Source organism: Chiloscyllium plagiosum, unplaced genomic scaffold (assembly GCF_037043375.1).
Source record: "Chiloscyllium plagiosum isolate Xiang-an unplaced genomic scaffold, Cpla_swu_hap1 HiC_scaffold_4, whole genome shotgun sequence".
Lineage (NCBI taxonomy): Eukaryota > Metazoa > Chordata > Chondrichthyes > Orectolobiformes > Hemiscylliidae > Chiloscyllium > Chiloscyllium plagiosum.
Window position 1 is genome coordinate 109099518 of NW_028270142.1, and position 23904 is coordinate 109123421.

Sequence of the window (23904 nt, forward strand, 5' to 3'; positions counted from 1 at the left end):
TAATTGGCAACTAAATGTTCCAGGATATAAAAACTTCAGACAGGGCAGGGAGGGAAGTAAAAAGGGGTGGGGTGGGGTGGAGTTGCATTGTTGGTCAGGGACGATATCACGGCTGTGCTAAAGGAGGACACTATGGAGTTCTTGGGTGGTGAAGCATTATGGGTGGAGCTGAGAAATAAGAATGGTGCAGTTACATTGTTGGGGCTGTATTACAGGCCTCCCAACAGTGAACGTGAAGAACAACAACAAATAGGTAAACAGATTATGGAAAGATGTAGAGGCAGTAGGGTAGTGGTGATAGGAGATTTTAATTTTCCCAACATTGACTGGGATACTTAGCGTCAGAGGTCTGGATGGGGTAGAATTTGTAAGAAGCATCCAGGAAAGTTTTCTAGAGCAGTATGTCAATAGTCCGATGAGGGAAGGGGCCATATTAGACCTGGTACTGGGGAACGAGCCAGGACAGGTGATAGAAGTTGCGGTGGGGGATTTCTTTGGGAACAGTGACTACAATTCTGTAAGTTTTAGAATACTCGTAAATAAAAGGTGAGAGTGGTCCTAAGGGAAGAGTACTAAACTGAGCCAAGGCCAATTATATCAAGATTAGGCAGGAGCTCGGAAATGTGGATTAGACACAGCTATTTGAAGGAAAGTCCATATTTGATATGTGGGAGGCTTTCTATGGTTGGTTAACGGTAGAGTCATAGAGATGTATAGCATGGAAACAGAGCCTTCGGTCCATCCTGTCCATGCCGACCAGATATCCCAACCCAATCTAGTCCCACCTGCCAGCACCTGGCCCATATCCCTCCAAACCCTTCCTATTCATATACCCATCCAAATACCTTGTAAATTTTGCAATTGTACCAGCCTCCACCACATACTCTGGCAGCTCATTCCATACATGTACCACCCTCTGCGTGAAAAAGATGCCTCTAAGATCTCTTTTAAATCTTTCCCTTCTCATCCTAAACCTATGCCCTCTAGTTCTGGACTCCCCGACCCCAGGGAAAAGACTGTCTATTTATCCTATCCATGCCCCTCATAATTTTGTAAACCTCTATAAGGTCACCCCTCAGCCTCTGACGCTTCAGGGAAAACAGCCCCAGCCTGTTCAACCTCTCCCTGTAGCTCAGATCCTCCAACCCTGGCAACATCCTTGTAAATCTTTTCTGAACCCTTTCAAGTTTCACAACATCTTTCCGATAGGAAGGAGACGAGAACTGCACGCAATATTCCAACAGTGACCTAACCAATGTCCTGTACAGCCGCAACATGACCTCCCAACTCCTGTACTCAATACTCTGACCAATAAAGGAAAGCATACCAAATGCCTTCTTCACTGTCCTATCTACCTGTGACTCCACTTTCAAGGAACTATGAACCTGCAATCCAAGGTCTCTTTGTTCAGCAACACTCCCTAGGACCTTACAATTAAGTGTATAAGTTCTGCTAAGATTTGCTTTCCCAAAATGCAGCACCTCGCATTTATCTGAATTAAAATCCATCTGCCATTTCTCAGCCCTTGGCCCATCTGGTCCAGATCCTGTTGTAATCTGAGGTAACCCTCTTCTCTGTCCACTACACCTCCAATTTTGGGGTCATCTGCAAACTTACTAACTGTACCTCTTATGCTCACATCCAAATCATTTATGTAAATGACAAAAAGTAGAGGACCCAGCACCTATCCTTGTGGCACTCCACTGGTCACAGGCCTCCAGTCTGAAAAACAATCCTCCACCACCACCTTCTGTCTTCTACCTTTGAGCCAGTTCTGTATCCAAATGGCTAGTTCTCCCTGTGTTCCATGAGATCTAACCTTGCTCATCAGTCTCCCATGGAGAAGCTTGTTGAACACCTTACTGAAGTCCATATAGATCACATCTACTGCTCTGCCCTCATCAATCTTCTTTGTTACTTCTTCAAAAAACTCAATCAAGTTTGTGAGACATGATTTCCCATGTTGACAATCCCTAATTGGTCCTTGCCTTTCCAAATATATGTACATCCTGTCCCTCAGGTTTCCCTACAACAACTTGCCCACCACCGATGTCAGACTCACCGGTCTATAGTTCCCTGGCTTGTCTTTACCGCCCTTCTTAAACAGTGGCACCACATTTGCCAACCTCCAGTCTTCCAGCACCTCACCTGTGACTATCAATGATACAAATATCTCAGCAAGAGGCCCAGCAATCACTTCCCTAGCTTCCCACAGAGTTCTTGTGTACACCTGATCAGGTCCTGGCGATTTATCCACCTTTAACCGTTTCAAGACATCCTGCACTTCCTCCTCTGTAATCTGTACATTTTGCAAGATGCACCATCTATTTCCTTCCAGTCTATATCTTCCATATCCTTTTCCACAGTAAATACTGATGCAAAATATTCATTTCGTATCTCCCCCATTTTCTGTAGCTCCACACAAAGGCTGCCTTGCTGATCTTTGAGGGGAAAGTGAGGACTGCAGATGCTGGAGATCAGACCTGAAAACGTGTTGCTGGAAAAGCGCAGCAGGTCAGGCAGCATCCAAGGAGCAGGAGAATCGACGTTTTGGGCATGAGCCCTTCTTCAGGAAGAAGGGCTCATGCCCGAAACGTCGATTCTCCTGCTCCTTGGATGCTGCCTGACCTGCTGCGCTTTTCCAGCAACACGTTTTCAGCTCTGATGTTTGAGGGGTCCTATTCTCTCCCTATTTACCCTTTTGTCCTTAATATATTTGTAAAAACCCTTTGGATTCTCCTTAATTCTATTTGCCAAAGCTATCTCATGTCCCCTTTTTGCCCTCCTGATTTCCCTCTTAAGTATAATCCTACTTCCTTTACACTCTTCTAAGGAATCATTCGATCTATCCTGTCTCTAACTGACATACACTTCCTTCTTTTTCTTAACCAAACCCTCAATTTCTTTAGTTATCCAGAATTCCCTATACCTACCAGCCTTCCCTTTCAACCTAACAGGAATATATTTTCTCTGGATTCTTGTTACTTCATTTCTGAAGGCTTCCCATTTTCCAGGGGTAGAAACAATGACTGCAGATGCTGGAAACCAGATTCTGGATCAGTGGTGCTGGAAGAGCACAGCAGTTCAGGCAGCATCCGAGGACAGGCAAAATCGACGTTTCGGGCAAAAGCCCTTCAACTTTATTCCTGATGAAGGGCTTTTGCCCGAAATGTCGATTTTGCCTGTCCTCGGATGCTGCCTGAACTGCTGTGCTCTTCCAGCACCACTGATCCAGAATTCCCATTTTCCAGCCCTCCCTTTACCTGCAAACATCTGCCTCCAATCAGCTTTTGAAAGTTCTTGCCTAATACCGTCAAAATTGGCCTTTCTCCAATTTAGAACTTCAACTTTTAGATCTGGTCTATCCTTTTCCATTACTATGTTAAAGCGAATAGAATTATGGTCGCTGGCCCCAAAGTGCTCCCCCACTGACACCTCAGTCACCTGCCCTGCCTTGTTTCCCAAGAGTACGTCAAGTTTTGAACCTTCTCTAGTAGGTACATTCACATACTGAAGCAGAAAATTGTCTTGTACACACTTAACAAATTCCTCTTCATCTAAACCTTTAACACTATGGCAGTCCCAGTCGATGTTTGGAATTTTAAAAGCCCCTACCATAACTACCCTATTATTCTTACTGATAGCGCATGTCCTGTTGAAGGTAAAGGATAGGAAGGGCAAGATTTGTGAACTGTGGATGACAGGAGAAATTGTACGACTAGCCAAGAGGAAAAGGGAAGCATACGTAAGGTCTACGCAGCTAAGAACAGAATGGGCCCTGGAGGAATATCGGAAGAGTAGGACAAGTCTTAAATGAGGAATCAAGTGGGCTAAAAGTGGTCATGAAATAGCTTTAGCAAGCAGAATTAAGTAGAATCCAAATGCATTTTAGACTCAGAGACGCACAGCATGGAAACAGATCCTTCGGTCCAACCCTTCCATGCCGACCAGATATCCCAACCCAGTCTAGTCCCACCTGTCAGCACCCGGCCCAAACCCTTCCTATTCATATACCCATCCAAATGCCTCTTAAATATTGCAATTGTACCAGCCTCCACCACTTCCTCTGGCAGTTCATTCCATACCCGTACCACCCTCTGCGTGAAAAGGTTGCCCCTTAGGTCTCTTTCATAACTTTCCCCTCTCTCCCTAAACCTCATTTAGTATCTCCCCCATTTTCTGCGGCTCCACACAAAGACGGCCTTGCTGATCTTTGAGGGGCCCTATTCTTTCCCTAGGTACCATTTTGCCCTTCATGTATTTGTAAAAACCCTTTGGATTCTCCTTAATTCTATTTGCCAAAGCAATCTCATGTCCCGTTTTTGCCCTCCTGAATTCCCTCTTAAGTATACTCCTACTTCCTTTATACTCTTCTAAGGATTCACTCGATCTATCCTGTCTATACCTTACATATGCTTCCTTATTATTGTATAATTATTCTTATATAAGCAGCAAGCGGGTAACTAGAGAAAGGATTGGTCCACTAAAGGATAATGAAGGATGGCTGTGCGTCAAACCTGAGAGAATGGGTGAGATTCTGAAATGATTACTTTGCATCAGTGTTCACTGAGGAGAGGAACATGATGAATCTTGAGATGAGAGAGAGAGAGAAAAGTTTGATTAGTCTGGATCACACTGACATAAGTAGGGAAGATGTGTTGGGTAGGGTAGAGGTTATTAAGGTGGACAAATCCCCAGGACCGGTCGACCCCAGGTTGCAGAAAAAGGCGAGAGAAGAAATAGCTGGGGCCCTGGCAGATATCTTTGTGGCATTCTTAAATGCAGGTGAGGTGCCAGAGGACTGGAAGGTTGCTCCCGTTGGCACCCTGTACAAGAAGGGTAGTAGGGATCTTCTGGGTAACTACAGACCAGTGAGCCTGACGTCAATGGTGGGAAAGTTGCTGGAGAATGTACTGAGGGATAGGATCTATTTATATTTAGAAAAGAATAGGCTTATCAGTGATAGGCAACATGGTTTTGTGTGGGGAGATCGTTCCTTACCAACTTAATAGAGTTCTTCGAGGAAGTGACCATGTCGATAGATGAAGGAAAGGCTGTTGATGTCATATACATGGACTTTAGTAAGATGTTTGATAAAGTTCCCCATGGTAGACTAATGGAGAAGGTGAAGTCACATAGTGTGCAGGGTGTTCTAGCTAGGTGGATTAAGAACTGGTTGAGCAACAGGAGACAGTAGTAGTTGAAGGGAGTTTCTCGAAATGGAAAAAGGTGACCAGTGGTGTTACACAGGGGTCAGTGTTGGGGCCCACTGTTGTTTGTAATATACATAAATGATCTGGAAGAGGGCACTGTTGGTATGATCAGCAGGTTTGCAGATGACACGAAGATTGGTGGAGTAGCAGAAAGAATAATGGACTGTCAAAGAATACAGGAGGATATAGATAGACTGGAGAGTTGGGTGAAAAAGTGGCAGATGGATTTCAATCCAGACAGATGTGAGGTGACGCATTTCGGCAAGACTAAGTCGAGAGTGAATTATACAATGAACGGAAGAGCCTTGGGAAAAGTTGATGGGCAGAGAGATCTGGGAGTGCAGGTCCATTGTATCCTGAAAGTTGCTGCACAGGTGGATAGAGTGGTCAAGAACGCATATAGTATGCTTGCCTTCATTGGACGGGGTATTGAGTATAACAGCTGACAAGTCATGTTAAAATTGTACAAGACATTGGTTCAGCTGCATTTAGAATACAGTGTACAGTCCTGGTCGCCGCATTACCAAAAGGATGTGGACGCTTTGGAGAGGATGCAGAGAAGGTTTACAAGGATGTTGCCTGGTATGGAAGGTGCTAGCTATGAAGAGAGGTTGAATAGGTTAGGTTTATTTTCATTAGAAAAAAGGAGATTGAGGGGTGATCTGATTGAGGTTTACAAAATCATCAAGGGTATAGACAGGGTGGGTAGAGACAAGCTTTTTCCCAGGGTGAAGGATTCAATAACGAGAGGTCACGCTTTCAAGGTGAGAGGTGGAAAGTTTAAGGGGGATACACGCAGCAAGTACTTCACACAGACAGTGGTGGATGTTTGGAACATGTCGCCAGCAGAGGTGGTAGAGGCAGGCATGGTAGATTCATTTAAGTTGCGACAGGACAGATGCACGAGTAGGTGGGGAGCAGAGGGATACAGATGCTTAGGAACTGGGTGGCAGGTTTAGACAGGAGATTTGGATTGGTTTAGGCTTGGAGGGCTGAAGGGCCTGTTCCTGGGCTGTAAACTTTATTTGTTCTATATCAGTTCTATGTATTTTGAAATATCCTTTTTTAACGTTTGCTGCTACATTTCTCTTGACCTATCTCTTTAGCTAATTTGTCAGTTCATTTTAGCAATCTCACATTTGCCCTCATAATCCCCCTTTTCAATTTACAATACTAGTCCTGGACCTACTCTTCTCTCATGTATACAGTCTAGGAGGAATCTGTTTGGCCTGTTGTTTCATTAAAGATATGACTACATAAATCCCAAATTATAGTTGTTGGCCTACAGCAAGTGAACATCTAAAATACTAAAGTATATTATAAGTTTTTGACTCGATCATTCTTTCAGACAGTGAATTTTCCAGATTCCTCCCATGCTCAGTTTTAAAAAAATTCAGCATTCCTCCTGGCCTTCTATCTCTTACCATAAATTTATTCCCTCCTACTAGTGACCTCTTTAACAGTGGAAATAGTGCCTTCCTAAGACACACTTTAAGTTTCTTAATAATCCTATTCACCTCTACCCCCTTTTCATCTTCACTGCTCCAATGAAAACAATCTCAGCCTACCCGGTCTTTTGTCAGAGGTCAGATCCTCTACCTTGTGCAACATCCTGGTAAATCTCCTCTGTATCCTGTCTAGCAGTCACATTACAGGAAGAATGTGGTGACCAGAGCTGCATACGCTACTCTAGTTGTAGCATCACCAATGTTTAAGACATTTCCAGCATAACCTTTTTATTGTATCCCTTGATTAATAAAGGCAAGTCTCCAATATTTCTTCTTAACCATCTTGTCTAGTTATGCTGCTAACTTCAAGGATCTGTAAACGTGCACATTGAGGTTCCACTGATTTTAGTACTTTCAAGATTTCAACCACTTGTAGTGTAATCCCTTACCTTGTTAGCCATCCACCAAGTGCATTACCTTACACTTTAAGGGTTGGATTCCATTTGTCATTAAAGTATCCATGTGAGCAATCCATTGATACCCTCAATTTATGGTGATCTTCCTCAGTATTTACTACCCTACAGATTTTCTTACTCTCCATGAGCTTCTTGATCACACTCCTACATTCAACACCAAATCATTTATAGACATGACAAACACCAAGCCCTACAGAACCCCACTGGAAACTGCCTCTCAGTGACAAAAATAGCCCACTATACAATCGCCCTCTGCTTTGTGCCTCAGATAATTTTGAATCCAATATGCCACTATGCCTTGGATCCCAAGGTCACTTTCTTGAGTAGTATGCCATGAGGGACCTTATTTAGATCTGTTAATGTCTTCACAATCTCCTCAGCTATTTCCTTTGGAACCCTGGTTATAGTCCATCCAGTCTGACGTCCAGACATTTTAGTTTCCCAAAGACCTTCTCCTTAGCAAATGCCACTGCACTCATCTTTGCCCCGACTCTCGCAAGTTCTGGTATGCAATTGGTGTCTTCCACCATGAATGAAGACTGATGCAAAGTATTTATTCAGTTCCTACATCTCCAGATTCATTTTCTAGCAGTCTAACTCTTGCGCCTCTCTCACCTTTTACATTTCTTTAAAATAAAATCTTACAACCTAGTTTTATATTACCAGCTAAAGCTTACTGTTATATTTCATCTTTTCTCCCCGACTCGCTGCTTTTTTCATTGTCCTCTGCTGGTTTTCAAGGCTTCCCACTAATCTTCAACACATTGTATGCTTTTTATTTTGCTTTTGGGCTGTCCCTGACCTCTCTGGTCAGCCATGGCTGCCTTATCCTCCCCTTACTATATATTTTTTTCTTTCTTTGGATGAATTTCTGCTGTTTCTCCCGTTTCTCCCGAATTACCCTCAAAAGCATCTGCTATTACTGTTGTCTTCCCTGCTAGTCTTCCCTTCCAATCAACTGTAGACAGCATCTCTTCCAAGTATTTGTTGTTACTTAATTGCTATAGCTTTTACATCTGATTTGAGCTTCTCCCTTTCAACCTATCTTTCTAATCAACCTGTTCAGAGGTGTCATTACACATCTCAGAGCAGGTGGGAGTTGAACTAGGGCCTCCCATTGAAAGGGTTGGGACTACTAAAGTGTCACAAGACCTGCAGGATGAATTCTGTCATATTGTGGTCACTGTCCCTCAGGGATTCCTTCACCTTAAGCTCTGTAATCAAGGCTGACTCACTGTGTATCACCAAATCCAGAATTGCCTGCTCCCTGGTGGGTTCCACCATAATCTGCTCTTAAAAAAACCATTGTACAGACATCTCAAATTCCTTTTAAGATTTGCTATCAACCTGATTTTTCAAGCCCACCCGAATATTAAAGTCCATCATAATTACTGTAATTGTGCCTTTCTGAAATTTCTTTGCTATCTCCCAATTTATTTTCTGCCCACATGTTGACTACTGATGAGAGGGCCTTGACAAAACTCCCATCATGGTCTTTTTTCCTTTATGGTTCCTCAACTCTGCCCTAAAGATTCTATGCCTTCTGACCCTATACAGCTTCTTGCTATCAATTTCATTTCATTTCTTACTAATAAGACAACACCCCATCCCTCTGCCCTTCCTTTCAATAGGATGCATACCCTTGGCTATTTAATTCCCAGTTCTGATCCCCCTTGCAGCACATTTCTATGACACCCACAACATTGTATCCACCAATTTCAATTCTACATTACAAACGTATTTAACATATTTCATACACTGCACACATTTAAGTACAACATCCTCAATCCTGCAGCACTGCCCCTTTCTCACAGTTGTCCCCTTATCTGCTGTGCCTGAAGTTAGATCCCTGACCATTTCCATGCTCTCTGTCCTATTACTTGTTCTGGAAACTCTAAAAGGCCCTCCTGAGGCCTAAGGCAAATGGAGTTGAAGATTAGCAGAACAGTCATGATTTCATTGAACGGCAATGCAGACTCAACAGGCTGAATGACCTACTTCTGAACCTATGTCTAAAGACCTTAAAAAAAAAATGGGGTGAGCTTTTTCTTGAACACTGCAGTATATCTTGCATATTTATATTGCTATTAGTGATAGGGTTCCAGCACTTTGATCCATCTCCACTGAACACTGGGATGACAGTCACTGGTTTTGAGGGGTATCTTTCTTCTCCTTCTGGATGGTTGTGGGCTTGAAAAGAATTTTCCAAGGAGCCTTGATGAGTTTCTGCAGTGCGCTTTTTTAGACAATACACACTGGTTGTTATCATATGTTGATGTGAAAGGAGGAAATGTTTGTGAATGCATTGTCAATTAAGTGGACTACTTTGTCTTGGACGGTGTCAAGATTCTTCAGCATTGTTACAGCTGTACCAATCAGACAAGTGGAGAGTATTCTATCACATTCCTGACTTGTGTCTTGAAGATGGCATCAGGAGGGGAGTTATAGGACAACATCGTGGCTCAGTGGTTAGTACTGCTGTCTCACAGCACCAAGGTCCCAGGTACGTTTCCAGCCTCAGGCGACTGTGTGAAGTTTGCACATTCTCCCTGTATCTGCGTGGGTTTCCTCCGGATGCTCTAGTTTCCTCCCACAGTCCAAAGATGTGCAGGTCAGGTGAATTAGCCATGCTAAATTGCCCATAGTGTTAGGTGCATTAGTCAGAGGGAAATGGGTTTGGGTGGTTACTCTTCGGAGGGTTGGCGTGGACTGGTTGGGCCGAAGGGAATATAATCTAATCTATTCTTTAGAGCCATCTGCAAATTTAGCTACAGTACATTCTATTCCTGCATCCAAATCATTAATACAGATAGCAATTGGTTGAGGCCTGAGGACTGAATCCTGTGATATTCCACTAGTTATACCTTGCCAACCATAGAAATACCCATTTAGCCTTACTTTCTGCTTTCTGTTGGTTAGCTATTCCTTATCCAATAAATTATCCCTCACCTCCTGTGAGCTTATCTTGGATAAGATCACCTTTTGTGCGGCTCCTTATCAAATGCTTTCAGGAAGTCCAGATCTACTACATCTACAGGATCTCCATTATTCACTTTGCTGGTTACATCTCTGAGGAACTCTGAAGCAAATTAGTCAAACACAATTTACTCTTCATAAAACCACACTGACTCCAATGGACTGTGTTTTGACTTTCCAAATGTTCTAGTATTTCCTTCTTAATGTTTGGATAAGTGGATTGGACAGACTGGGGTTGTTTTCTGTGGAGCAGAGGAAACTGAAGGCAGACATGATTGAGATATGAGAGATTATGAGGGGCACAGACAGCATAGATGGGAAGAAGAGTTTCCCCTTAATGAAGGGATCGCTGACCAAGGAGCACAGATTTAAGGTAAGAGGCAGGAGGTTTAGAAGAGATGAGAGGAAAAATGTTTTTCACCCAGAAGATGGTGTGAATCTGGAACTTACAGCCTATAAGGCTGGTAGATGTAGGGGAAACTTCATAAAATCTAAGAAGAATTTAGATATACACTTGTGATGTGAAGACATACAAAGCTATGGACCAAGTGCTGGAAAGTGGGATTAAAACAAATAGTCGGGTAGTTATTTTTGACTAGTGTAGACTGAATGAGCTGAAGGGCCTTTTAGTATGCTGTAGACTTCTAAGACTATGACTCAATAATAGATTCTAACAATTTCTCAATGATAGACATTAAAGTAACTGGTCTGTAGTTATCTGTTTTATGCCTCCTTCCCTTTTTGAAAAAAAGGTGTTACATAGCATTTTTCCAATCCACTGGAACCTTTCCTATATCCAGGAAATTTTGGAATACTATAACCACTGCCTCTACTGCCACCTCCTTCAAGACCCAAGGATTCAGGCCGTCAGGGCCTAGAGACCCATTTTCCCCTAATCCCATCAATTTGCTTGGTACGTTTTCCCTACATCATGATGATTGTTCCAAGTTCCTCCTTTTCTATAATCTCTGCATTACCACGACATGATACTTGTATCCTCCACCATGAAGAGATAAAACACCGATTTAGTGTCTTTGCCACTTCGGTCTTCTACATTCCCCAGTGTCATCCTCTAATGGATCAATATTCACTTTAGCATGTGCTTATCACGTGCAAGCTTTGAAAGATGCCCTGAAGACGCATGATATATCAAAAAGAGAAACAGTCATCTTAACTAATCCTGGGAACATCAAATGTAACAGCCCTTTGGTCGGAATAACAACTATTAAATATTACTCTATCTTTTCTGTTCTTTGTATCCATGCTACCATTGTTCTTTATACTGCTTGTAATCTTTATTTTGTTAACCTTTTATCTGTATTTAAGTTTGGGGACCTCAAAGAAATTTAAAACTCTGTAATAATAGTGAATATGCCTCAATCTTGGCCAAAACTTTTCTGTGTCAGGATAATGCCATGACAAGTTGCATCACTCTGCTCAGTCCAGTTAAATTATAATTAGATACAGAACATGCCAAAAAAGGCTGCAGATTAAATCAGTGTCTGGATGGAAAGAGACATCTTAAGTAATAACCTTCACCAGTCTTCAGTCTAAGGTAATCACAACAGGGTTGTGCCTTCATGTCAGACCAATGCTGGTTTTCCACTCTTTCAGATGTTGACAAAGATCATTTTCTTCCTTTTTCCATAAATATAATTAAATTAAATTAAATATCTACAGGTTACTCGCCAGGCATATTTTAAGAATACCTGCACTGTGCACCATTCTTGTCACCACGTCAAAACAAAAATGAAAAGGTAGTGGGAAGAGGACAAGAAATTTATGCTATGGAAATTATGAACAGTTAAATATTTAGAATAATGTGAAAATATACACAATTTACAAAATTCAGCAGACATCAAAATTTCCTACAACAGTGATTGCATTTAATTATTTGTGACATCCTGAGGTAACAAACGGCATTATTTAAATGCAACGTTTTATTTTCATGCATGGGAAATTAGTGGGTTATAGGAAAGAATATTTGTTCTGCCAGGTGGCTCAAATGTACCAGACAAGTTATCTCATTTCAAGTTTGTAGTATTTGTTTTCTTATAACCATAATTAGACTGGGTTAACAGGCAGTGCAATCAAAATCTTACTGTTTTTTTAACCTCCAAATAAAACAGACAAACTCTTACCTTCCCTCCTCCAGGTTGGTGTTTGATATTATCTGTGGATCCAATTTTCGATTTGACATTTTTTAGGTCTGGTGCTGGAGCACTAGTTGGTCGTAGCTGCTTTGGAGCTGCTGCTACGGTAGGTTTTGAAGGAGCACGGGGAATGGGTGCAACTCTCTTTGCCTCTGAAGCAGCTGTTGTCTTCAATGCCAATGTTCTAGGTGGCCGAGAGGTGTTGGATGATGGTGTTGCAGGGGTACTGGCACCCATTGGGGTGCTTGGTGTACTTGGAGTAGTACCAGTGCTCTTAATAGAGGTTGAAGAAGCAGTCTTTGGACGACCTGTCTCACCTAAGGCAAAACAAAAAACAAAAATCAGGGTATTCTCTTAACAAATGTCACTAGTTCCTTTGCCAAGCTGATCTAAAATTTTAAATGTCTCTGACAGATTAAGAAACTTATAAAAGTAAAAAATTAATCCACAAGTTAATCCACAAGTTGTAACAGTATTATAAAGACAGCAGAATACTTTGACTGATCCCAAAATTTAAACAAAATATATTATTTCATATCCTTCATCAGTTCTGCACCAAAGATAAAATCACCAGCTCTCTCTTGAATAATGTGAACTGTTGTTATAGGCATAAGGTCTCTACTTTGTGACATCACTAAGCCTATTTGAGGATTAAACATGGCTTTGCTTTGGCACTGGAAGACATTTAAATAAGAGTGAATGCATCAAATAACCAAATATTGTTCCAAGGAAAGAATCAAGTCTAAGTTCATTCCCCACATCTACCTCCTAATAAGTCACTGATTGCCACTGACATATATCTATGTATCGAGCAGATTTAGATTATTCTAATGACTCATCTAATTTTATGGTTCAGCAACCCAATGGATAGGATTAGAATTCAGGTTTTATCTCATCTTTGCTATTAGTTAGCCCTGTGTTGGAGAGAAGTGTAGTCAATAATTGATCATAGCACATCTGAGTTAAGGAAGCACAACTTATCTTAGCACTGTTGGGTGGTGGGAAAAGCAAGACAAGATTGACTTTGGATCACTGACTCAACAATGGTGGAATACATACATGTATTGACATTGGATTCAGTTGTAAATAGCAACTATGATTTGGAGAGTGTTCCAAAACACTGTTCAGGCTCACTTAGATAAGACACTGTTGGGCAATTAGTACACATGGGACAGCATTCAAAGCAAAGATTTCATTGCTTCAGTGGAGGGTTAAAAGGAGGATATTTGTGAGAAAATGCAAAACTTGGATTTAGTTGGGTCAAAAAGCAATAACAAAACTAATAGCAGTGAAAATTCACATTACCTAAGGGTGATTTTGCAGACAGAGACTTCTTCATCTCTGCAGACTTGGGTTCAGTCTTGATAGCTGAAAAAAAATTTAAAGAGTTACAATAATTTAAATACCAATGACTTGACACATGCTCTTTAACAGCTACTGGCTACTTTGATACCCCATCTCCTTTTTGGCATTTAAAGTTTCTTTCTTTACCAGGGAAAGTGGTTCTTCCACTACATTTAGGACTCTCTTTCATGATCAAATGGTGTGAAGTGAGGTTGATCTTGAGCTCTGGGGGTATAATGGTAATGCCCCTATCGCTGGGACAGGAGGGACAGGTTCAAGCCCCACTTACTCCAGAACTGTGTTAAAACACTGAACAGATTGTTTAAAAATACCTAATTGACCTACAACTTTCAGCTTCATTACCAACACATGAACCTGCTTAATGCATTATTACATCTATATTATGACATATAAGTAGATTAACACAGAAGGTTATGATTCCACTGTTTGATTGGGAGATGGATAATAAAATTTGGATAAAGCATATCAGACTAATACAACTAATCACATATTTCTGAAGGAAAGGTCCCCTTTTGCATTTAAAATTAAGGATGTTAGGTTTGAATTTTTTTCTCATTGAGGCACATGGTACTCAAGTCAGTGTGGCATAATCAAAGGCAACAATAAGTTCCCTCATCTCGACCCCTCAAAAGGTTATTTCTACTATACAAACATTTTTGCATTTCCCATGCTAGAGATATTAAAATGTTTCCGCATGCAATTAACAATTAGTATAAAATTACAAACATATGCCCACCAAAACATTCAAACAGAAAATTAGAAATTAAAAAGAAAATGCAAGAAGCACTTATCTAGTCAGGCAGAGAAAGGAACAGCGTTAATGCTTCAGGCTGATAGCCTGAAATCAAATGGTCATTGCCTGAAATGTTAACTCCAATGTTCTTTCCAAAGATATATTGCCAGACTGGCCGAGTATTTCTAGCATTTTCTGTCATGATTCCCAAAACTTATATCACATGAAACTATTTTTGCTCATAAATATTCCATGCGGGACATATTGGAACTCGTGTCATAAAAGATTGTACAGTGCCAGTTAACTCACTACACTGTCCTTTCACATTGCAGTGACTTCAAGATATCAATACGTACATGTTGGTCTTTTAGGGTTGGACAGCATGTTGTTTCTCTGAGTGGACCCAGGAGCAGTTGACATCTTTTGCAATGATGTTGTACTGCTCTTAACAGTAGTGTTGCTAGCCGTTTTTGTCACACTTGCAGACGATGGTCTGGTTGAGGGGAGCTTCACTGGGCTCTTAGCCTCAGTTGCCTGAAACAAAATAAGCTTTCCACATCAATGCTCGTTTTGTGGTATTAATTTACAGGAAAACTGGGGCTCTCTCAGATACCCCAGTGGGTAAAACAGCATATTTGGATTTATAGAACATCGCAATGCATCTCCCAATCATTAATTACTTTAAAGTACGAAGTTGTGATAAATAAGGTACCTTTAGAAGAAGTCCACAAACATCAATGAGATGAATAACAAGTTAAAGGACTTTTGGGCATAGCTTAATGGGAAATTCACTGATATCTACAAATAATGCAATAGGATCATTAGTATGTATATGAAACCCAGTATCATTTAAGGTTACTTGTAGGATATTGATATGCTTTTACATTGCTTTCATTTTTAACAAGCAACATGGAAAGGACTGATTAAATTGTGCCCTTTAAAAATATCCTGCCTTCTCTTGTCATGTTCTCCAAAACCCTTCTCCACACTGATGATAAAAGGTTCTGAAACACACACTTTTATCACAACAGGAGTTCTCTGAATGCATGCATCACAGAATTGTTTCCAACAGGGCCACAATTTAAGCAGCACAAATAGGAAGTAGCTGTCTTGTGCGAAAATGTAAAAAGTCTCTGATTTCTGGCAAACTATTTGAAATAAATTGTTGACTGTAAAATAAGAGATAGGGTTGTACTTGGCAGGAAAACAACCATAAACACAAATGATACAAGACAGATGCCATGTTTTTACTGAAGTAACAAAAAAGAACCCTCTAATTACTTGTGAAACATGGATTACACAGGCTTATGGATGTCATTTTGATAATTTCTCACTAATATTTACACACAAGTCTCCGAAATGGAGCTAATGCGCACTACTCTTTGTGGTTGGATAGGATATTTACAGTTATTGTTCAGAAAAGAATACATTAAATTGATTATCAAAGACAATACTGTTTCTAGGTATTCAAATCTATGTAAAAGGATAAGGAGGGAATTATCCAACAACAGGAACTTTGATAATGAGGCATATCCCCAGCACAGAGTGGGATTGGAGCATTAGTCTTCAAATCAGAAGGCGAATGTGCTACCAACTAATTCATCAGGTTACTAACCCACAAATCTCTGTTACATATTTCATTATTATTCCAGGTGTGTTAACCATAGCCTCTGTAACACCATTGATTTCAACAAAAACATCTGAGGCTTTGACTGTGAGACTCGCATGGTTGAATGTCATGTCAACACGTGGTGCCTAGATTCATAGGGTGCATGTTAGACTTGGTATAAGATAGAAATGATGCAGCAGTTATCCTAAACTGGACGAATGAGCAGTACTCCGAAAGCTTGTGATTTTAAATAAACCTATTGACTATAACCTGGTGTTGTGTGATGTCTGACTTTGGCTAAATATGAGTAAGTTATGGAATCTGTGAAATTCAAACATAAGTTGGTACCTTCAGACACAGCAGAGGATGGGACACTGGAGAAACAGCATTGTGCCTGGACAAATTGCAATAGACCCTACAAAATCCAACATCAATTAATTTGTTAACATAGGAACTTATATAAAGAGGTGGTGTGGGGAGGGTGATTCAACTTCAAATGCAAAATCAAAAGAAAAAGATAAATTTTCAATGTATAAAATTATTTCACATAGGTTAATGTGCCAAATTATAAGATATCAGATACTACGCTATGCACTTTTGACTGTGGACCCAACGGGAATACAGCTGTGTAGAACTAGACGCTTAGTAGAACTAGACGCCTTCAATGGACTGTGATAGCACTCCTTAGACACTGCCAATTCAGACCTGAAGAACCTTTCTTCTCCCTTAAATCAATAACCATCTCCAACTCCACCTCTCAATCTAGAAGCTATAGATTATTGGGTCCATCAGATCCATTTCTTTTAAAGGTGATGTACAATTCTGAACTTGGTTTTCAAATGGAGTGGACAACAAAAATGTTAGGAAATGCTAGGACATAACAGGTGCCATTTCATAGTGAAGTTCACTAGCTGTATTTGAACATAAATGTCAGTCAAGCACATGACTTTGCATGAATTCTCTACAGCTTAATGACTTTCTAATCCTATCTGTCTCATCCACACCTTTGCAAACTTCAGGTTTAATACTGTTCCTGCCAACATCTCAATCTCTACATTACATAAATTCCGATGTTAACTATAACTGCTGCATCATTTCTATCTTATACCAAGTCTAACATGCACCATGATATTAATTAATCTCAGTAGGGTATAGATAGGCTAGCAGAATGATCTGATGAAATTTAATAAAGAGGAGTGGGAGGTGATGCACTCGGTCAGATGTGCTATGGAGGCACGATATGGATGCAATAACATCACTGTAAATAACACTGAATAGTACAGGGATCTAGGGTTTATGTGCATCAATCTTTGAAGGTAACCAGACCTTTGGAAGCTCATTCAGCAAAGTATGTGGGATCATGAGGGTCTTAAATACAGGCAATGAGAACAAAAGCAGATAATTTAAGTTGAATATTTATAAAGGTCTAGTTAGGCCACTAGAGTTTTATGATCACCACAGGCAAGATACATGGCTGTTTGGGAGGATGCAGAGAATTACCAGAATGCTTATATGTAAAATCCCCATCCCTGTCAGGTTACATTAAAGAAATGGGTTTTAGATTAGAAAGAAATGGGGTTGCTCTTATTGGACCAAAGGGGATTGAAGGGAGGTGCATGAGACTTGGATAAGGTAAGCAATAAAACAAAACGGTTTCCACTAACTGTTGGAACAAGGACAAAAGGACATAGATATATGACACTAGGCAAGAGTCACAAAGGGAATGAGAATAAAAAAAAATTGCTGCATTCCCTCCATAGACTGAACATCTTTCCTCCAATATGGAGACAAAAACTGCATACACTATTCCAGGAATGGTGTCATCAAGGCCCTATACAATTGGAGCAAGATATTCCTGCTCATCTACTCAAATCCTCTTGCTATGAAGGCCAACATACCATTTGCCTTCTTCATCGCCTGCTGCAACTATATGTTTACTTTCAGCAACTGGTGCATACAGACACCCAGGTTTCATTGCACCTTTCCTTTCCCAATCTATCACCAGAATAATCCACCTCCCTGTTTTTGCTACCAAACAGCCTCACATTAACCCATATCATACTTCATCTGCCATGCATTTGCATATATATTCTAATTGTCCAAAGCACACTGAAGTATCTCTGCATCCTCATTTGGCCACCCTCCCATTCAGCATTTCAAACTTGGAGATTTTAGATTTAGGTCCCTCATCGAAATCATTAATATATTGTAGATAGCTGGGACGTAAGCACTGATCCCTGCAATACCCCACTGGTCACTTGTAAAATAACCTATTCATTTCTACTGTTTCCTGACTGCCAACTACTTCTCTGTCAATGTCAGTACAGTAGACCCAATCCCATGTGCTTTAGTTTTATACTCTCATCTCTTATGTGCTCCTTATCAATTGCTTTCTGAAAATCCAAGTAAACCACTTCCCACAGTTTCCCGCTTATCAACTTTCCTAGTTACATCCTTGAAAAATTCCTGTAAATTTGTGAAGAATGATTTCCCGTTCATAAATTCATGTTGACTCTAATCCTGTCACTGCTTTTGAAGTGATCTGCTATCAAATCTATCATTGACTCTTGCATTTCCTACTACCAATGTTAGGTGAGCCAGTCTAGAATTCAGTTTTGTCTCTCTTTTTTAAAAAATCATGCAGTTACATTAAGTACCCTACAAGTGTAAAATCTTGATAGATGACCATCAATGCATCTACTATTTACAGGGCCACTTGCTTGATGTTAAGAATGGATAGATGGGGTTGGTGATGTATCAGGTTAGATTAAGAGTCAGCAATAAGTGATAAATTTAGAGCATGGATCAGTACTTAGAATTACAATGTTTTGGCCATAACAGAGACATGGATTTTACAGGGGCAAGAATTATTGCTGAATGTTCCAGGGTTTAGATCTTTTAAAAAGTACAGGAAGGGGAGTCAAAGGGGAGGAGGAAGTAGCATTGATAATTAGAGTGCGCATCACAGCTGCAGAAAAGGAGGTTGCTGAGGAAGGTTTATCTATTGAGTCAGTAAGAGTGGAAGTCAGTAACAGGAAAGGTGCAGTCACTTTATTGGGTGTTTTCTATAGACCCCCCCATAGGCAGCAGAGAGATGGAAGAACAGACTGGACAACAGATTTTGGAAAGGTGCAGATGTAACAGTTGTTTTTATGGGTAACATCAACTTTCCCAATATTGATTGGTACCTCCTCAGTGCAGATGATCTGGATGGAGCTGATTTTGTCAGGAGGATTCCTGACTCAATATGTTGATAGCTTGACTAAGGGGGAGACCATATTGGATCTGGCACAATGAGCCAGATCTCTTGGTGGGACAGCATTTTGGTGACAGTGACCACAACTTCCTCACCTTTACCATAGCCATGGAGGGGGTTTGGAACAGACAATGTGGGAATGTATTTAATTGGAAGAGGGAAAATCATACTGCTATTAGGCAGGAGTTGAGGAGTATAAATTGGGAACAATTGTTCTCTGGGAAATGCACAACAGAAACGTGGAGGCTGTTTAAGGAGCATCTGATAGGAGTGTTGGATAACTTTGTTCCAGTGAGACAGGCAAGTAATGGTAAGGTGTAGGAACCTTGGATGACAAGAGGAGCTTCTCATCCAGAGGAAGGAGGAAGCTTACTTAAGGTTGAGGAAGCAAGAATCTGGCACCGCTTCATAGGATTACAGGATAACTAGAAAAGAACTCAAAAATGGACTGAGGAGAGCTGGGGGGCGGAGGGGGTGGGGCGGAGGTGCATGAAAAAGCCTTGGCAGGAAGGATTAAGCAAAACCCAAAAGGCATTCTACAATTACTGAGGTATAACAGAATGATCAGAGAGAGAATAGGGCCTATCAATCAGGGATACTAGAGGGAACTTGTGCCTGGAGTTTGAAGAGGTAGAGGAGGCCCTAAATGAGGTTTTTTGCTTTAGCATTCTCTAGAGAGAGAGACCTTGTTGAGAGTGAGAACATCATGGATCAGATTAGTAGGCTTGAATGGATTAACATTAAGAAAGTGTATATGCGGGAATTTCTGGGAAGCATCAAGATAGATAAGTCCCCAGGCCGGACCAGATATATCCAAGGTTACTACAGGAAGCAAGGAATGAGATTTCTGCGCCTCTGGCGATGATCTTTACAGTCACTCTCCACGGTAGCAGTACTGAATGATTGGAGGGAGGCGAATGTTGTTCCTCAGTTCAAGAAAGAAAACAGGGAAATCCCTGGGAAATACAGACCAGTCAGTAATATATCTGTGGTAAGCAAGGTACTGGAAAGGATTCTGAGAGACAGGATTTATGATTAAATTATATTCCCTACAGCATGGAAACAGACCCTTCTGCCCAGCAAGTCCACACCACCCATCCGAAAATTAACCCACCCAGACCCATTCCCCTACCCTATATTTACCCCGACTAAAAGGCACCTAACATTATGGGCAATTTAGCACGGCCAATTCAACTGACCTGCACATCGGAGGAAACCGGAGCACATAGAGGAAGTCCACACAGACACTGGGAGAATGTGCAAACTCCACAGAGACCGGCTGGAATCGAAACTGGGCCCCTGGTGCTGAGAGGCAGCAGTGCTAACACCTGAGCCACCATGCCACCCAAATATGACTACTTGGAAAGAAAAAGGCTTGATTAGAGATCGTCAGCAAGCTTTGAAAGGGGCAGGTCATGCTTCACAAGCCTTATTGAGCTCTTTGAAGATATGATGAGGCAAGTTGATGAAGGTCAAGCAGTGGATTTGGTGTATATGAAATTCAGGAAGGAATTTGATAAGATTCCCCATGGTACTCTCATTCAGAAAGTTAGGAGGTATGGGATACAGGAAATTTTGGCAATCTAGATACAGAATTGGCTGGCTGAAAAAGGATAGCGAGTGGTAATGGATGGAAAGTGACCAGCGGTGTCCTGCAGGGATCTGTTCGTGGACCTCTGCTCTTTGCAGTTTTTAATAAATGACTGAGATGAAGTAGTGGAAGGGTGGGTTATTAAGTTTGCCAAAGACACAAAGATCGGTGGTGTTATAGATAGTGTTGAGGGCTTTTGCAGGCTACAAGACATTGACAGGATGCAAAGCTAGGCTGAGAAGTGGCAGATGGAGTTCAACCTAGATAAATGCAAAGTGATTCATTTTGGAAGGTAGAATTTAATGCTGAATACAGGGTGAAAAACAGGATTCTTGGCAGCGGGATTTTGAGATCCACGTACATAGATCCCTCCAAGTTGATAGGGTAGTTAAAAAGGCATATGGTGTTTTGGTTGTCATTAACAGGAGGATTGAGTTTAAGAGCAGTGAGGCTTTGCTGCAGCTCTATAAAACACTGGATAGACCACACTTGGAATATTGTGCCCAGTTCTGGTCACCTCATTATAGAAAGGTGCATATGATTTCGAGAAGGTGCAGAGGAGATTTACCAGGATGCTGCCTGGTTTGGAGGGCTTGTCTTATTAAGAGAGGCTGATTGAGCTAGGGCTTTTCATACTGGAAAGGAGGAGGGAGAGAGGTGACTTGATAGAGGTGTACAAGGTAATGAGAGGCATAGATATAGAGTAGATAGCCAGAGTCTTTTCTGCTGGGCAGAAAAGGCTGTCACGAGGAGTAATAATTGTAAGGTGTTTGAAGGAGTGTATGGGGGAGATGTCAGAGGTACATTCTTTATGCAGAAAATGGTGGGTGTATGGAATGCACTGCCAGCAGTGGAAGTAGACAAAAAAAAATTGCAGATGTTGGAATCCAAGTAGACAGGCAGGAGGTTGGAAGAAACCAGCCAGCCAGCCAGGCAGCATCAGGAGGCCTGAAGAAGGGTTACACCCAAAACATCGCCTTCTGAACCTCCCTGATGCGGCCTGGCTTGCTGTGCTCTTCCAGCATCCTGCTTGTCTACAGGAGTGGTAGTAGAGTCAGAGACATTAGGGATATTTAGATTAGGTTGATCTTAGATTAAGATAAATGTTCAGCACAACATCATGGGTTGAAGGGCCTGCACTGTGCTGTACTGTTCTACGTTCTGTATGTCTTACTTTTTGTGTACTAGATTAAACATGAAAAATTTTACACATTATCAGCTAGCTGACAATGTGTGTAGCTTACTGGACCAGCTTGAATGAAGATGTGATAAGTTGTGGAACAAAGTCTTCAGGTGGTATCGTCAGAATATTGTCAGGACTCAGTGCCTCCAAATTGCTTGATATCACATGTAGTGAATCAAATTGTTTGAAGATTGGTATGAATAGTCTCTGGGATCTCTGAGGCGGCCTCAAAAATTATTGAACTCTATACTGAGTCCAGAGGACTGTAGGGTCCCCAAGCGGAAAGTGAGGTATTGTTCTTCCAGCTTGGTCTGAGCTTCGCTGGGGCACTGCAGCAAGTCTGAGACAGAGTCAGAGTTCTACAATATGGAGACAGGCCCTTTAACCCAAACCCGTCCATGCCAACCAAAATGTCAATCAACGCTAATCCCATTTCCCTGCACTTTGCCCATATCCTTAGAGTCATAGAGATGTACAGCATGGAAACAGACCCTACGGTCCAACCCGTCCATGCCAACCAGATATCCCAACCCAATCTAGACCCACCTGCCAGCGCCCGGCCCATATCCCTCCAAACCCTTCCTATTCATATAAGCATCCAAATGTCTCTTAAATGTTGCAATTGTACTATCCTCCACCACTTCCTCTAGCAGCTTATTCCATACACGTACCACCCTCTGCGTGAAAAAGTTGCCCCTTTGGTCTCTTTTATATCTTTCCCCACACACCCTAAATCTATGCCCTCTAGTTCTGGACTCCCCGACCCCAGGGAAAAGACTATGTCCATTTATCCTATCCATGCCCCTCATAATTTTGTAAACCTCTATAAGGTCACCCCTCAGCCTCCGACACTCCAGGGAAAACAGCCCCAGCCTGTTCAACCTCTCCCTGTAGCTCAGATCCTCCAACCCTGGCAACATCCTTGTAAATCTTTTCTGAACCCTTCAAGTTTCACAACATCTTTCCAATAGGAAGAAGACCAGAATTGCTCGCAATATGCCAACAGTGGCCTAACCAATGTCCTGTACAGCCACAACATGACCTCCCAACTCCTGTACTCAATACTCTGACCAATAAAGGAAAGCATACCAAATGCCTTCTTCACTGTCCTATCTACCTGCAACTCCACTTTCAAGGAGCCATGAACCTGCACTCCAAGGTGTCTTTGTTCAGCAACACTCCCTCGGACCTTACCATTAAGTGTATAAATCCTGCTGAGATTTGCTTTCCCAAAATGCAGCACCTCGCATTTATCTGAATTAAACTCCATCTGCCACTTCTCAGCCCATTGGCCCAGATCCTGCTGTAATCTGAGGTAACCCTCTTCGCTGTCCACTACACCTCCAAATTTTGGGGTCATCTGCAAGCTTACTAACTGTACCTCTTATGCTCACATCCAAATCATTTATGTAAATGACAAAAAGTAGAGGGCCCAGCACCGATCCTTGTGGCACTCCACTGGTCACAGGCTTCTAATCCTTTCCTACCCATTTATTTGTCCAAATGCCTTTTAAATGTTGTTAATGTACCCGCCTCAACCACTTCCACTGGTAGATCATTCCATATGCATATATCCTGTTTGTAAAAAAGTTGCCCTTCAGGTTTTCTTTTATTCTTTCCCCACTAACCTTAAACTGATGCCCTCTATTCCTCAAAACCTGGGGAAAAAGACTGACTGTATTCATCTATCCATGCCTTTTGTGATATTATTCACTTCTATAAGATCCCTCCTCAGTCTCTTACGTTCTAAAGCAAAAAGTCCTAGTTTGTCCAACCTCTCCCTATAACTCAAGCCCATGAGTCCTGGCAACATCCTTGTAAATTGCTTCTGCACTCTTTCCAGTTTAAATAACATCCTTCCTATTGCAAGGTGACCAAAATTGAACACAATATTCCACGTA

At 41.4% G+C, this 23904-nt stretch overlaps 1 protein-coding gene across 13 annotated transcripts in view; it reads right to left on the minus strand.

Annotated features, from left to right (window-relative positions):
* Positions 1–23904, minus strand: part of LOC122548961 (uncharacterized) — a 428093-nt gene that overhangs the window by 45299 nt on the left and 358890 nt on the right. For all 13 annotated transcript variants that reach the window (XM_087986578.1, XM_087986574.1, XM_087986577.1 and 10 more), the window contains 3 exons: positions 14721–14898; positions 13572–13634; positions 12255–12583 (listed from right to left, as the gene is read on the minus strand). In XM_087986578.1, coding sequence (XP_087842704.1) covers positions 12255–12583; positions 13572–13634; positions 14721–14898 — 570 coding nt within the window. The remainder of the gene's footprint in view (positions 1–12254; positions 12584–13571; positions 13635–14720; positions 14899–23904) is intronic.